General features: G+C 38.8%; 2 protein-coding genes across 12 annotated transcripts in view; one reads left to right on the top strand and one right to left on the bottom strand.

Annotated features, from left to right (window-relative positions):
• Positions 1 to 17,179, top strand: part of PRSS35 (serine protease 35) — a 152,528-nt gene that overhangs the window by 39,108 nt on the left and 96,241 nt on the right. For 7 of the 9 annotated variants that reach the window (XR_014508885.1, XM_083431194.1, XM_083431193.1 and 4 more), the window contains one exon: positions 2,269 to 2,390. The gene's annotated coding sequence lies outside the window, so the exon portion shown is untranslated. Of the gene's footprint in view, positions 1 to 2,268; positions 2,391 to 4,166; positions 4,453 to 12,944; positions 13,129 to 17,179 lie in introns of those variants that run through there. The other 2 variants (XR_014508886.1, XR_014508887.1) reach the window with 2 other exon arrangements.
• The window catches only part of ME1 (malic enzyme 1), a 116,493-nt gene that overhangs the window by 42,661 nt on the left and 56,653 nt on the right, over positions 1 to 17,179 (bottom strand). For all 3 annotated transcript variants that reach the window (XM_083431176.1, XM_083431175.1, XM_083431177.1), the window contains one exon: positions 15,596 to 15,699. In XM_083431176.1, the coding sequence (XP_083287302.1) occupies positions 15,596 to 15,699 (104 nt within the window). The remainder of the gene's footprint in view (positions 1 to 15,595; positions 15,700 to 17,179) is intronic.

Raw genomic sequence — 17,179 nt, 5'->3', positions numbered from 1 at the left:
TCATTATACTTTTTCATTGGGAGACTTTATGGGGGTGGGAATCACTTGTCAACAAAACACAAGGCACTGGGAACATACAAGAAGAAAAAAATAGCGTAGGAGCAATCCTTTGGACAGCAGGGTATGTGGCTACAGATCTGAGTCAGAATCACCATACAGTGTGTGTTTTTAGATATCTTGCAGTATTTAAATTATAAACAGATGTCTGTGGAAAGATGTCTGGCCTTCTCTTTCTCACATGCAATGTATTAATCACTTTGCTCTAAAATAAACTACAAAGATAACATCTTGCTGAGTCCTTTCTATTCAGCCAATTACGTCCCCCCCCCCCCACTTCTGTATTATTCTGGGGTCAGTTCTAACCAGGAATAAAAACAAAAGAAATAGTGCACCTATTTCACTTCCCCATGTTTGAGGAGAAGATGCAAGTTATAATCAAAGCAGCCTCCGGGACCTGCTGTAACATCTTGGTTCAGTTTCTGTGCTACTTGTCAGGTAGGGAGGGAGCAGTTGTTAGAACAAACTGAAACATTAAAGACCACAACATACCAGACATGCTTACTGTTCCAAAATCTTCCACTCTCTAGGGAAGAAAAAACTTCACACTGAGATTGTGTATATAAATCTTCAGTGACATCTAAAGCCTTCATCTAAAGGCTCAGGGATCATACTGAGTTAAGCAGAAAAATACAGCCGTGTTGTCATTCTATCATTAAATTCAGTACCTAACTCTGAATTCATTTTTGTTCCTACTCATGATTTACAACAGATCAGAATACAAAAAGACAGAAAATGGACCCGTGATTATTATTTTATATGAAGTTTTATTCTTTGGAAGAAAGCGACTCAAACATGTACCTATACAAGTGAGAGGAGATCTCTGGGGCCTTGCCAATTCAAATCTAATTAATTTAAAAAATGGATTGAGTTTATATGTACTCCACTAGACATCCACTAGGCTATTTTTTCCACTGGATCACTTCTAAGCAGAACATAGCGCAGGACAGGGTCTGCCTATTACTATCAATAACAAGAGCAAACACATTTTTCATTGTCCCAACTATATGTGTACATATACATATAAGACACAAAATACATGCACAACATTATTCAATCAGCAAATAGCCAAAAATCTCTGACACCATAGAAGTTCTATATATACTGCACCACTCCCAATATATCACAGTTCTACTAACTCCTTAAGAAGAGTTTGAACAGCTAAATGTAAGCACATATTTTCCTCATGAACACTACAGCATTACAACATCCCCCCACATAAAAGTGACAGTATTTAACAACTTAAAAGGCATGCTTTTCTCAGGATGAATCTTCCACTCAAACAAAAAACCTGAACAAAAGCCCACACCCTTCAAATGTTTTTAAACAGTTTTTGTTTTTTGATGCAGAATAAGCTATGGCAGCAGCCATTTAAAACTACAGCTAGTCTTTGCAGTTTTCTTTGGAGCACAGGCTATGTTCAGTTTCATCATGCCATGTGTTCTGTGAAATACAGTTATTTGACACAGCCTCTGTTGCTTTACTTAAATCATCTGCCAACAAGTCTCAACTGAACAAACATATCAACTGAGAGAGCAACCTTTTCAACTATTTTAGCCAAACGCTTATTAACCCCATGGTGCCAGTGATTAGTGCCTTTCCAAGCACCCACAGCTCTTATTAGCACATGGAATGGAAAATCTTTGCATTTTGCACTAAGCAAGGCTAATTCAATGCAATCAATTTAGAATTCACCCTGAAGACAGTTGAATTCTTGGTTACTCACTACTGTTTATCAAATGAAATGTGGCTAATCAGTAACACCAATCAGATGTCTGCATTGACTCAACAAGTATCTTTTTATTATTATTATTAGATTTATATACTGCCCTTCATCATAAGATCTCCGGGCGGTTCACAGAATAAAATACAGGCTAAAACCAAGTAAGTAAGTAAAACAAAACAGCAAAACAATAATGCCCCCCCCCCCATCCACAGACACATTTAAAAGGCTGTAGGAAAGGCCTGGTTGAAGAAGAATGTTTTCTCCTGGTGCCTAAAAATATATAATGAAGGCACCAGGTGAACCTTGCTCGAAATAGAATCCACAAATGGGGAACAAGTTGACTCTTATCACAGATACACAGCCTGTCCTGGATGTGCAAACTGCCAAATCATCCACATTGTACAGTAACCATTATCTTCTAACCATTAAACTGGTGGACTATGGAACCATTTACGGTACTTTCTGCCTATGTTCCCTACTTACAGAGCAACAGCCTTTGCACAAAGGAAAAGCTGCTGAAACACACCATGCATAGCCTCCAGTAGAAAAAAATATAAGGGAAGAACTTGTCAATACCGATGACCAAGCTACCATATGGTTAATGTGGGTAAGTTTGCTTGTTTATTTAATACATTTGGCATGTAGGGTTGTCATATGTCCTCTTTTTCATGGGTAGAGTCATCGTAGTGATCCATAGTTACAAGTAGAATGTGTTTTGCTTTTCAAAATATGGTAACCTGAAGTAATTTGAATGATTGTGGCTGGTTTGTCTTATTTTGTTGTTGCTGTAGTTCACCCCTAGTTACTGATTTGCTTTATTGCTATGTAGTGAAGACTATTTCAAAATAAATTTTTCAGTACACACACACACAAACGTTGTTCACATGTAACACTAGGTCAAACCATGGCTTGCCATGAATGTGTGCACATTAAGGGTGCTAAAGAGAAGATTGTGACAGCTTTGCTCCTTCTCCACGCATGGGTGTCCACGGGGGAGAATCTGAAACCTATTTATTTCAATGTACACAAACAGATGCACATCCAGCCAGTCAACAAGAGGCTTAGAGTGATCTCTGAGACTACTTCTATTGGGAGTGCCTGCACTTTCCTGCAGGAAAGCCTTTCTGGGCCAGTGGGCAGCTCAGAATTATGCTGCTTATTCTGATCTAATTATTTTGCTTCTGCAAATGTTACATGATTTGGAAACCCTAAAAATACACTGATAATATAAACAAAAGAGTTGTAGTGCCTTTTTGTGATCAGGTGAGCAGCTTGCGGGTGCTGCTGAACCCAACCCTTTCTGAGGGCCAAGGGGGAGGCCAATAACAGAAACCAAAAGTAATCCAGCAGAACAGAAACCAGAAGGGCCAACAAGGTTCTCAGGGAATATGTAACGAAAATCATTTTCTGATTGGCTGAAGGTTGCCACATTTTCATTGACGGAAAAGACCTAGCACACCAGTGGTAGAAAACTATACCACTTGGCAAGTAAGGCATCTGTACTGAGGTCAAGTTCTGTAAAATAGGAGGTAGGCACTGGAACACAAACTGCCTCCACTGTTCCCCACTCCTCTCATTTATAAGCCTCACCACATTTCAGCATTACATCTGTACCCCTTATAGCCACATAACACATTATCCAATCAAACAGCAGGTGTATTCACACCATACATTTAAAGCACATGACTTTCTCCCTAACAAACCTGGGGACTGTAGTATTCCTCTCAGAGCTACAATTTCCACCTCCTTTACAAAACTACAGTACCCAGGATTCTATGGGGATAGTCATGTGCTTTGAATGTGTTTTAAATGTATGCTTTTAACCCTAATCCTTTGTAAAGATGGGAACCTGGGTTCATGTCAGTGTGGATAGTTAAGGTCAGTTAAGGTCAACACAGTTAAGGTATAGTTAAGGTCAACACCTGTAACATATGCTGTAACATGGTGAAAATGAGAAGAAGCATGTTCTTGAGCTGGGTAACAATCAGAAAACCAGGTATCTGGAATCCAGCCTTGCTTGTGCACCAGTCAGAGGTAGATGTAAGTAGGAATGGTTGCTCGTCTCCTCGTAATATTTCCAACCTCATTGGAGTTAGCGAAGTTAAATTTATTACAAAGACTTGACATGGAATGAAACAAATTAAATAAAGCTGCTTCCCTCATTGGTCATTTCCTGAGGCTATAATGTAAATAGCAATCATGTTTCAAACTTAATTGACTAAGGTTAAGTGAAAGCCACCATTTGTCCCTTCCAAATATCACCTCGCAAATGAAAGGGCAAGTTATAGGTTATGTATAAAGTCACTATTGCAGAATTTAAGTTGAAAGTAAAGTTGATTTAGGACACACACTGGCTGATTTATATGTTTCTCTTTTACATTAGACATTGGTGAATGCTCATGGAAAAAAATTAATCTGAAAGCCAAAATAAAGTTCACCCTTGGAAATCACAACATGATTTTGGGAAAAGCTGTTTCTCATACCTACAAGGTTCATTAGAAACTTTATATATATGATTAAATATGCTTGCTGTTCTGTGTTGTTGCCATTAAGAAAATACAGCTAATCAGTCTTAAGATAAACTGGTTGCCATGAAAAAAGAAAACTATTCAGTGCACAATAGTATTCAGTAAACGGTATTCAGTGTGCAATAAGGCTTTGATCTTGAATTGGGCTTTCAGATTATGCTGATTTATTATAATACTGGAGCCAAATTAATGGAAAATATTTAACTTCATGAAGTAAAATGTTATTTGTTTGTTTGTTATTTGTCTCTTTTGGCAAAGCCCTGAATTTGTAGCCTATCACTTCTGTAGAACGTCAAAGTTAGAATATTACCAAAGCCTATATTTTTTCTGGCATTTGGATTATTTGATTACAAGTGTTCAAGTATTTAAGCAGCACACTTTCCACTGGAATGATCTTGGAAAGCTCAAATAAAGATCAATCCTATGCAGAACTGGTAGGGAACTGAGAAGGGAAGGAACAATAGCAGACATGCTTGAGCCATTGCACAACTTATTTGGTCCTTCCTGCTTTCTGATCAGATGGTTCCCTAGAAGCAGACCAAGTCTATGTAGTATTATTCTAGTAGTTGAAGTACATAGGCACAACAAGTTCAGTGTGTCAGTGCGGTGATTGGTCTAAATGGAGTCTTGGAAGACCCATAATTCTGACTCTGTATTATGTTAAGATGAATTGCCTTTTGCTTTCTGAGCTTCAAGTTCCATGTAAAAGATCTGACCAACTTGCATCACTGGGTGAAAATAGATTGGCAAGGTATGCCATAAAAATCCTTAGTAGCTTAATGGAATGACATAGTTACCCTGCTAGAACAGAACATTAATTAAAATAAGAAATGGGCATTCCAATACAAGATATCTCAACTGGTTTCTCATGAGATCTGTATACTAAACAAAAATGAGCATGTGAAGGCACCTATGCATTTGTGTTCTCGTGCAAAGGTCCGGATTCAATGTTCCCTGACTACCAGTTTGAAGTTGAGAACAATAGCTGCGCAATATGAAATTCAGCACAACACTTACACTGGCAGAAATTTACTGTGCAACAGGAAGCATCCAAATTACAGCAATGTGTTGCGCAACCACAAGAACCATGCAGGGGTCCTGCCCTTTTGTTGCATAAGCCATTCCGCTAGTGCAACTTGTACACTGCTAAGGGGCTTCAACTTTGTGAGATGTTGAATTCCTCCCAAAATATTGTAAAGTTCAACTTACCACTGACTTCAGGCTAATGCCTACTGTCCCCTGCGTCTAGTAAGCCAGGAAGTCAGTTTAGGATTTTTGACATAATGTCGGGATGTTAGCTAATTGCAAAATGCAAGCAGCTGGATCATATTTTTAAATCTGATTTGGAAAATATAGCAAACCAGCTGCACTTGGTAAATTTAGTCTGCAAATACTGTCCTTTAAAAATATTTTCCATCCATAATTTACAGCTTCTGTGGTCTCTTGGCAAGCTCTTTTAAAAAAAAAAGTCCAATGCTGAGTAGTCAGTTTGGCTTCAGCCCAGAAGATGCTAACCCTTTACCAGTATGATGACTGTAGTATTGCTCGGTAAAATAAGTTGGGAACTTTCAAACACGGCAGTGAAAAAGTAGCCTTGAGTCTTTTTATACAGCAAAAATAGCAATGTCAGCAAGTGCTGTGTCCCCTTCCTCCCAATCTCACCCAATAATCATTCTGCAGTGCTATCAAGGCCTGCCTGACCCTATAAAATCACTTAATATAGGAGAAAGCACCTTTTTCTTTATTCATGTATCATTTGTTTTTTGTCATCCATATAAACAATCTTACAGAAAATATTAATACAAGGAGAAAAGAAACACTGAACATGATAATTAAATAGAATACACAAAAGCATGGGTAGGCAAACTAAGGCTCGGGGGCCGGATCCGGCCCAATCGCCTTCTAAATCTGGCCCATGGACGGTCTGGGAATCAGCATGCTTTTACATGAGTAGAATGTGTCCTTTTATTTAAAATGCATCTCTTATTTGTGGGGCATAGGAATTCATTCAGTTTCCCCCCAAAAATATAGTCCAGCCCCACACAAGGTCTGAGGGACAGTGGACAGGTCCCCTGCTGAAAAAGTTTGCTGACCCCTGGACTAAAGCAAAAAACAAACATTCAGTGTACTAATATAAGGAATGCAATCTAAAAATGACTATAGCACCACCACCAGTAGGATAACAAATTTATTGTGCTTTAACCTCAAAAGACCGCCACAAAATATGCCATCACTAATTTCATAGAATAGGAACACACTTTGTCATGTATTCTGTCATTCCATTAACCCTTAATTGCTCAATAAATATATTCCCATGCTATCTCCTTTCTCTAGCATGTTTACGAGTTTAACTAAGTAGATCATATTTGTATTTTAAAACAATTGTATGCTGTATTGGAGAAACTAGCTAGTATTAAAAGATGGACTATAATAAAATAATAAAATAAAATAACAATAAAAGGGAACACAAAATACTGCCATGAAAAGGCTACTGGAAGCAGCAAATGTCAAAGGACAAGACTAGCTCCATAAACATTGATTTTCACTATACAACTAAGAAAAAGATGGATTTTCTATACAGCTGGAAGTGCAAGAGAAGATGAAAGTAATAATTGGCAGGGCATGAGTTTAATGCATGCTTTTATTTCAGGACTCTTACAACCATGTACATATGGTGAAATTTGGTGTTAGTGCTGAGGTCAGGGGTTGCCAACACAATGCCTGCAGGCGCACCTGCACATTCAGAGGCCTTCCATAACACTTGCAGGCTTTCCTTCTCCTGCTGAAATTCGGCTTGAAAGAAACATTGTTTTGTATCCAATAGAACAGGTTGCAGTGTGTGCTAGATTGCATTGTTTATATGGTGCCCATGACCCTTTCTGCACTTCGCAAATGTGCCCATGGATCTAAAAAGGCTGGTGACCCCTGGCCTAGGTTCTTCTCAAAGTATGAACTGGGATGCTGTGGGAGGGGAGTTGCAAGTGCTGGGTCACTAGGTGTAATTTATTGTTGGTGGAAGATGAGCAGTGGGCAGGGATCCTTGTAAATTTTCCACATCAGGACTTAAAGAGAAGTGTTGACAGTGAAAGCAGCCCAAGGGAACAACTGAATTTGTCGCTATCTCTTTCTTTTTTCAAATTGTAGCTTTTATACAAATTGCATTGTATAAATTTTTTGTAAAAGCCTTTAAAATAATGGAATTACAACTTTATTTTTCAGAATATAAGTAATAAAGAATGAGCTTTGGCAGTTTTCTTATGCAAGTTATTATAACTGACTTAGACAAAAAAAAGGAATGCTATGATCACAGACACAGCAATTATAATGTAAAGAAGCAGTTTAAATTGTATAGGACTCTTCAATTCGTTTCTAAAAAGAATATTTTGGTTTTTCCAGATGGATTTGCTTTGTGAAGTATTTCCATATGTCCTCTACTCTTAATTTCTTAACTTGCTTTCTTATTAAAATCTGTGTAGATCAAACCCTATATATATTTACTCGCTTTTCCAGTTGCCACTCAAAGTATGATAAAACTGGCAATAGGGAAAGGCTACTAACTTGCCGATCAGAAGGTCAGCGGTTTGAAACCCTGCAACAGGGTGAGCTCCCGTTGTTCGGTCCCAGCTCATGCTCACCTAGCAGTTCGAAAGGACATCAAAGTGCAAGTAGATAAAAAGGTACTGCTCCAGCAGGAAGGTAAACGGCGTTTCCGTGCACTGCTCTGGTTCGCCAGAAGCGGTTTAGTCATGCTGGCCACATGACCCGGAAGCTGTACGCCAGCTCCCTCGGCTAATAAAGCGAGATGAGCACCGCAATCCCAGAGTCGGCCACAACTGGACCTAATGGTCAGGGGTCCCTTTACCTTTACCTTTACCTTTGAAGTTATCCATCAGTGATAAAACAAGTACAGGCAGTTAAGGGAGATTTCTGTTGTTATTTCCAAAATATACTAACTTAAGTTCCTTTTAAAAAACTTAATGCAATACTTTGCTTTCATGTAGGGGATGATACACTATACTGTGTAGGAAACAAAGCCAAAATTTCCCTCTGGTAAGATCAGTTAAATAATAGGCACCAATATTGTTCTAACTGCTGAATGGAACTATTGGTATTATGAAGGAAGAAACATAGGACCTCTGCATCAGTGTCATGGAGCCCAAATTTGCTTCCCCCGCCCCCAGTCTGAACAAACCCTTCTTTAACCCAAATTTGCTTTTAATAAAAATATAACTGAACCACTTCACCTTTCAGTTCCCATGTTCACTCACAATAATTTCACATAGACAAAGCATTAAGCAGCCACTAGTGAAAATGCTGAGAAAAGACAACATTAAAAAAAAATGAAGCAAGAATTATACTGCCCGTCTTAAAATGGCAAGCTCCTGGGAGCAGTATATGGGATTGAGTGCTCCTATATTTGCTGTGTACTTTTAATTCTCTCTTAATTTACTAGTCTGCCTGCAGCATTGTGTAGCATTAATCCTCCACCATGGTCAGTGCTAACTAGGTCCCATATTAACCAGAGTTTGCAAACCCACCTCAAATTCTGATTTCAAGTTCTGACGGTTAACATATCAAAAACTAGGTCCATACTTAATTTCTTAACAGTACTGTGCTATGTGGGCACCAGTCATACACAATTCTAGTATTTGGTGGATTCCTATGTATGTTTACTCCAAGTAAGTTCAATGGAACTACTGAGTTCAATGGAATTTACTCCCTAGTAAGAATGTTCAGGACTAGAGCCTTAAAAATTTAGTGCTCTTTCAACTTCATATTAAGGAACCAGGAAGCTTTATTTATGAAACACAATCGCTAAAGACAGTATGTGGGCTTTTTATAGACTTAACTTAGAGCTGGCTTCAGAGTGGATGTCAAATGAAGTGTCAGTTACCCAAGTATATATAGTGTAGCAGGCATGATGATGACTACAGTTCATTTTCCAGTGTTTCCAATCTAATCTACTTTACAGTTGTGCATAAATCACAGTGATTATAAATGCAGAAGCTGGGAATGATGTGTGGATTTTCTAAAAAGTGTCATGAATATTACAGATGCCAAGCACAGCTAGGGAATAAATCAGTCAAATAATTAATTAACTCTTGCAGTTCAGAAATCAAGCTATCTTTTCTCAGCCAAGTAATTATCTGACCTATTAAAAGAAAGACTTTGCATCACTGCGAAGGCTGCCTGGTAACTTAATTTAAACCAATCTTTTATTCCATCTTCCCAAGAACCTGTAATAGTTTTCTTCATCCTCCTGCCCCCAATTCCCTCTTCTTCACCCAGGGCAGGCAGAACATCAGTCAAAACCCACTAGCAGATCTCAGAGTGATTTGCAATATATCACCAAAGGGCTTCTCACTTGCTTAACCACAGCAACAAGAAAAAGAGCTTTGTTTCTCCTAAATTAAGCCACTGGAATAAAGAAAACAGGGGACAAACTATAATTTGTATGTGAAACTGAACACTCGGTTTCTGGGCTGAATATTTACACAGGTCATCCTAACCATGTATGGTGCCAAGGTTGCAAGCTTGATCCCCACATGGGACAGCTGCATATTCTTGCATTGCAGGGGGTTTGACTAGATGATCCTCAATGTCCCTTCCAACTGTACAATTCAATGATTCAAATAATCTATTACACATACCATACCTCCATCCCACTGACCTCATTGCTCACCCACTTGCCCCTCCCTCCTCCCTCCTACCTTTGTCCACTAGGCTCCTCCTCCTCTGCAGTCTCCGTTGCCTCAGGAGACGCTGCACCAACTGGCACAGCCTAGGGGAGGACACAGCCTCCTCCTTTGGCGCCACGAAGGAGGAAGAGTGGCAAGGTCAACCTAAGTTTTTTCCTGTTTTTGGTCCCACACTCTGGTGTGAGCCAATGGATTCTTGCCATAGCTCAGAACCAATAAATGTCTGTCTTTTGGTCCCGTGCTCTGGCACAGCCAGAGCATGGGAGCCAAAACAGGACGTCCGGGACATCCCAGATTTGGATCAGAAGCCTGGGTGGCTTCTGTCAATCTGGGATGTCCCACTTAAAACAGGACACTTGGAGGGTATAATATACACCTTTGAGCCATTCTTTTGGCACCTGGTTCCAGGACATTAACCTTGGGGTTCTAGTTTTAAAAAACTGAAACATAAACTTGAAGCCCGCCCACCCCTGTTCCACACAACTATTCAATGCACATGAACCCCCATTACTGTGTCATCTGCTGTTAGTACTCTCTAAGTTTAAATGCACCAGTTATTTAGACATGTCAATGACTACTTATCTGCTTGCACTTAAAAAAAACAAAAACTCTAGCTAGAAAGCACACTATGCAGCTAAATTTGTCAAAGACAAAATATTGCACAACTGCTTGGCTTGCTCATCCCATAATATACAGCTTGGGGATGTTCTGTGTATATATATTTTGCTGCGCTAGCCATTTTCTAAATTGCCATGTATGTTCCTTGTCATTCATTTATGATAAATGTCTTGCTTGGTTGCTAAAGGATGCATAAAGACTAGCACAGCAAATAATTTTGAGACAAGCAGGGAGCACAAATGAAAAACCTAGTCCTGAGAGTCAGAAATAATAATGTGACATATTACAGCTGCTGCAATGAAAAACAAATGTCATACATTTTTGTCACAGGCAGCACTACTTGTGTTGAATCATCAGCCCAAACTGATATAGTGTAATAATGGAAGAGGATGACACCTTCTTCCCCCTGGAGTTTTTGGGGGAAATTCCCCCTTAGTGTGGAAGAAACCCAAGGAATTGGGGGGAAGTGGGTTATTCATGCCACCACTGTCAATACTAGGTAACGGAAAGACTGCATGAGTCTGCTGCCTGACACCATCTGAGATTGGCAAGTATAAAGCTGAAGAAGGAAGCCACAGGGACAATAGCCATGCAGGAAAAATCACAGTGGTGAGGGAAGGGAGACAGAGAGAAAAACCCAGATATCCCAACACAGAGAGAGACACAGCAGAGGATGGAGGGAGACACAAGTAGGGGGCGGGCAGGAAACACTAACAGATCATTAGAAAGGGCTGAGACAAAGGGATTTTCATGAGAGAAGGGGGGGGGGACACAATCAAACACAGCCATAGGCAGGGTGGATCTGAAGGGCATGATAATTCCTTCTCCTGGAATACCATGAGAAAGGCTATCAAGCCCGTAGAAGGCATCATCCTCACAACAGAATGTCCTCCAACCTAATCTGGCAAAATTGTTGTCATGAGGTGATTTTACCACACCAATTTCACACAACAAATACTTTGCTGAAATAGGAAAAACACAGTCCTGTGGGGCTGACTGTGTAATTTGTGTAGTTACAGCCTGAGTCAAAAGTCAACTTCATCAGCATAAGATGAAATGGACAGAGGTATATTTACAGCTCCTAGTACATATGAAACCAAACTTATTTAGAACTGCTTTAGAACCTTGCACGTCTACTGTTGAATAATTCCACCCCATTCATGAAGTCTCACCATATTCATGATGGCTAGGTTTGCAAGTAGGCAAGAGAATTGGCTCTTCCCACATGGTGATTATAATCAAAGGAGTAACTTGCAGGATAATTTCCTTGGATAAAAATCAGTCCATGGGGCTTGTGGTAACCATGAATACAGAATGGCCCCAAGATCTGATTAAACAGAGAACTCTAGAATTTAATAGTATTTAAATATTGCTTTTGAAAGTGCTGTGCGGCCCAACCACTCCTTCACAATTTCCAGTAAGAGTCACGTTTAGCTGACTTTTTGCCAATACATTCCCTTGCTGAAGTAAAAGACTGTGCCAAATGAATAAATTAATGGCAAGTCCTGTAATAATTCTAATGAAATGTTAAACAAAACCACCATTCCAAAATCTGTACATTTTCTATTTAAATTATGTGCCCATAGAACAGAAGAGAATCCAAAGTTGAGATTCAAACAGCAGTTTGAGAGCAGAGTGGAGAAAGATGCAAAGTTTCAGCAATTCAATTATCTTTGAGGAAGAATGCTGCAAAGTAAGGGTGAATAACCTGTTCATCTAATGAGAATCAAATATTCAAACACTCCCCTACAGTGGAACCATTTTCATTTATTTTCATTTCTAACAAGAAAAAAATATGACCCAACTCTCCTAGAGATCTGCACTTTTGATAATTCTAAATCTTGTGACATTACGGATCCTTTAAGACACTGCAAGCTCACATTCAGAGACTGTGAACACATCATACCCTAAGATTACTTTTACATGGGATTTGCACTGACACTTGAAATTTGATTTTTACCTGTACCAGAACTAGGAATAGGTAATGAATGATAGTATTGACTAAAAAAGGCCTGCAAGAAATCAAGTGTGCAACATCCTAAAGGAGTTGCTTAGCTAAGTAGTGCTAAGCTATCAAGCCTAGAAGCCAGGTATCACTGAAAGGTTCGTGAAGAAGAGATACTGGCGCCTTCTGCTGTAGAAATGAGGCTTATGGGGTTATGTAGGATAGGTAAAGTAGTACTACAGTGAAGTTTGATCTACTATGGCCTATGGTTGTACAGCTCAACCAGCACAGAGTGTCCCTTACTCATGGTTTGCATAAGAAGTCGCACCATTTAGATCAACTAATTTAATTATTTTGACTTAAATCTGCAGCCAGGCCTATGTCACATGATCCGCTGTAAAGAATGGAAACCAGCACTTTGATCATCAGAGCCCATAAAAGTTAAGGAAAAATGATTTTGCACATGTTATATGCATAGAATGTCAGCACAACTAAAATTTGAACACCTAAACAGATGTAAAAATCTCAAATCTGATTGGTGTCAAAGCATAACAACATTAAGCTATATTGTCTCAATGAATAGTACGCATTTAAGAAAAGGGTACGAGAGTAGGTGTGTTTGTGTCTTATATCAACTGAAGGACAAAGTACATGTTATACACAGCCACATGTATTTTTATACATTTTATTTAATAATAACAATAATTCGGGGGGGGGGGGGGTTGCAATCCAGAAACCAGCCTCTAAGGCTGTGAGTTTCTCCATGGAGGGACATAAGAGGAGAGGCTTCTTAACCCTTTTTCTTCTGGTCACTTGCCCACTCCCCCCCTTCAAAGAAAACCCCTGTTTTCCATCCAGGAGGCTTTCTGTTTAAAAGAAGAAAATGCTGGAGAAAAGATACACATGGCTGCATATAATGTATACTTTGGCCTTGATTCAAGGGAAGTAAAACAGAGAAACTTTGTTAAAAATATGATAGTTACATTTTATGCAGTCCTGCTTAAAATAACTCTGCATTTTTGTCCTTTTATGAAAGAAGAGATATAATAAATGAGATATTGAATACTTTTGTGCTTTTATGAAATAATAGATATAATAAATGAGATATTGTATACTTAAAAATTGGAAACTGAAACCGTGATCAATTTATGATGTTACTTCCCACTGCAGAGTAAATGCTACAGTGTGGAACCATAGTAAAGCTTAGGTCTTCTGTCTGAAAATTTTTGAACCCTCTCAGTTAAGCATGAACTATGTGCTAAGAATTCCAGGCCAAAGATCATAAGATTTTTACTCATGAGCAATTTTATTTTACTTTTTATGTTCCTTGAAGCATGCTTGATTGAGCCATCTGGTTTTTAACTAAACATGCCCTTTGTGCTATGGGCAGCATTCGTCTAGATCACTCAATGCTTAAGGCATACTATCATATGTTGAGGATGGAAATTACTAATTCTGTCTCAAAGTGAGAGGAAGGCAACAGTTCTGCAAAATGGCTTTTGTGTCTCTTTTAATCTTTATCAGTCTATGAACACAAATCAATAGTATATTTTTCCTTGTTAACTTATTTAAAAACAGTCCTTGTGTGGCACTCTGAAGCCTCCTTGGTTGCCTGCACTTTCTAGAATATCCATGGGAGGATGTCAAAGCATAGGCAGCCAGGAAGTCTGCTTGTGGAATTCCTGAGAGAAGCACAATTATTATTACAATTAAGTTAAAAGGAATGCTCATGAGGAGTTCATGATGTAATGTCCTTCCACAGGCATTCCCTGATTTAAATCATATATGATTTGTGCTGTATTTGTGATGTTCTATTATGTTATTGTTATTTATTGTCTCTAAGCTACTTTGTGATTCATTCAAATGAAAAGTGGCATAGAAATATACTGTATTTTTCCATGTAGAAGACTATGTTTTCTTCCTAAAAAATAATGTCCAAAATTTGGGGGCGTCTTATAGAAGGAAAAATATGGTAATAAATCAATAAATCAAATCATATTCTAGGAACCAAGGATAGTTGCAATACCAGGCAAGGACTTTGTTTTGTTTTGTTTTTTTGTTTTAAGTTAGCAAGGAAGAACACACCTTGTAATGTTATTAAGTACTAAAGCTTATCACTCGCACAGATTTCTGACTCCCTCCATCCCCAGAAAAGAAGCTAGAACAGCAACTGCCTCTCTTGGGGTGGAGGGTGGGGAGCAAAGTAATACCTGAAATGTCTGGGCCTGGGTATGGCACAACTCTAGTATTGATTCCAGCTGCTGAAACTGTGTGCTGTTCAGGATTGTTTTACAGCATTGGAACAGCAATCCTTCACCTATAGACTTAAGTATGCATCATATGTTTGATTTTTTTAAAAAGCTCTATACAAGCCTTCTGTGTAGCTTGTAGGGAACCTGCAACATGTAATGATTGAACATTTGTTTATTTGTTTATTTATTTATTTATTCATTCATTTATTCATGTGTGTACATGTGAGCAAAGCTCTCATCAGTCATGAATTCCCTAAAGCAGGTACACCCTGATTCTACGCAGTGAAAAGCTCCACATGCACAACCATCTCTCCGTGTGATTTACGTATGGTTTTCCCACAAATCCCTACAGAATAGTGCCTTCCAGGAACTTGGCAACATGTGAAATGATCCTTATTTGGTTGTGTAGCACATAGGGTCTGGCCATTACACATAATGACAGATCCCTATGTTCTACAGCACTGTGGCAATGGAATTCATCAGAAATGAATGCCTCATCTCATTCTGGTTTTCTTCATAGCATATATAGCATAGTTTTATATAGCATAGTAAGAATAGTTATGTTTTCCTCTACCAACTTTTTGCCATTCTGCACGAGTAAACTTATGGCAGCTCATCATTATAAACATATGAACTTGAACTGCATTTTATAAAGTTTTTAAGAATTGCAAAAAAGGAAAACATGCCATCTCTTCTTAATTAGTCCTCCTTGAGTACCATGAAGTTCAGAAGCATTCAACAGTGTAAAATACACGAATAAAATCAATTACCGGGAAGTCACAGCTTGCATAAATTCGTCAAGAAGATCATCATAAGCTTGGCCTCTGATTCGTTTATGTTTCAACCCAATATACAAAGGATCTTTTAGCAACTCCTGTTAAAAAAGAAAATAAAAACCAATAAGGTAAATATATCAGACAAGCTATCATTTGAGTGTTTCTAATCCAAAAACGAAGACTGTATTGGCATCTCTAAACTGGAAATTAAGGGCACAATTCTATGGTCCTAGTGAAGTCGTCCCAGAGGTCATAGAATTTTGTGGATCTCCTTTTTCATGGATAGAGAAGGAATTCTGTGAGAAAAGCAAGAGGACCATCCACAAAGGCTTCCTTCTTGCAGCAACAGAAACCTCCATGGCTGCCCCACCATAGATATCAATGTTACAACAGCAGAAAGAAGATGTTTCAGAGCGCTGGAAGAAAAGTATGCCAGCCCTGGGGTGAGCCCTTGGGCACTGCAGCCAATGGAGGGGGGATTTCGAATAAAGGAAAATTGCCCCTCCACACCCTCCTTCTGCCCTGCCAGCACAAACTAAACAGAGGTTTGGATTGGGCAGATTGTCTGCCTTTAACTCTTCCTCCCCTATCCAAGTAGGATTGCTTTGCATAACTGGTTTATAGTCACATCCTTCCAGAGAACCATGGGGAGAGACTGATCTCTAATAAGAATTCTCAGCACCTCATCAAACTACAATTCCCAAGATTCTTTGTGAGAGGTTTTGAAAGTAAAAAACTGATACAGGTTTGTAGAGTAGATATGCCTGTAGCATGAGAATGAACAAGATTAGAATACAGATACATACATATATTTATTAGCCCATAAAGGCAAAATTACTGAAAGCATAATGTGTGGAATCATTTTCTGCCATTCTTAGATAATGAAGTAAAAGTTAAATTCACAAAATTATAAAGTCAAATTTTGTAGATCAGAAATGCCTTTCAAATAGTGATAGAGGAAGGAAAAAATGAAGATGCCAATTACAGAGTACGTATTATGTTCTTTCTTCAGCATAACAGCTGGCTTTGAGTTGCAGATGTCAAATCATACCTTATAATTTACAGATCCCAATATGTGCAGTACCCATAGCATTAAAAAAAATACAACCCAAGCATTTATCTGCTCACGTCAAAACTGAGCTAAAGTCAAAACTGAGTTAATGCTCAGGCAAAGAACATTCCAAGAAGCCAATGCATTTTCTGTTCTAGCATTTTTACTGTTATTGAAGTCTAACCATCAGCAAGTATGGATTCATTATAGCTATTTCAAACATCACTTCCAACTTCATGAACAAGTTGGTGACAATCTCTTCCCATTGCAGTGATACACTCTGCCTTTCAGAAAAATAGCAAGGGGTCATTTTCATCATCCAGACTGCAACTGGCCAAGTTGTGTATCAGTGCTGCTCTCAGGCTACCAATAAATATTCCCATGGCAGCAGAGAGCAAGGTGCAGGTGCAAACCTTCAACCTACCTTCTCCACAACTTAGCAAAACTGCCATGTTGGGTACCAGGCTAACATGCAATGATCTGCCCTTCATTTCTGAAGCCACTGCAAGGGCTAGAATGCAGTAAGA

This window comes from Podarcis tiliguerta, assembly GCF_965153285.1.
Source record: "Podarcis tiliguerta genome assembly, chromosome: 3".
NCBI classification, from domain to species: Eukaryota; Metazoa; Chordata; class Lepidosauria; order Squamata; family Lacertidae; genus Podarcis; species Podarcis tiliguerta.
The sequence above is the reverse complement of the archived record's forward strand: the minus strand, read 5'-3'. Positions and strand labels throughout refer to the sequence as shown.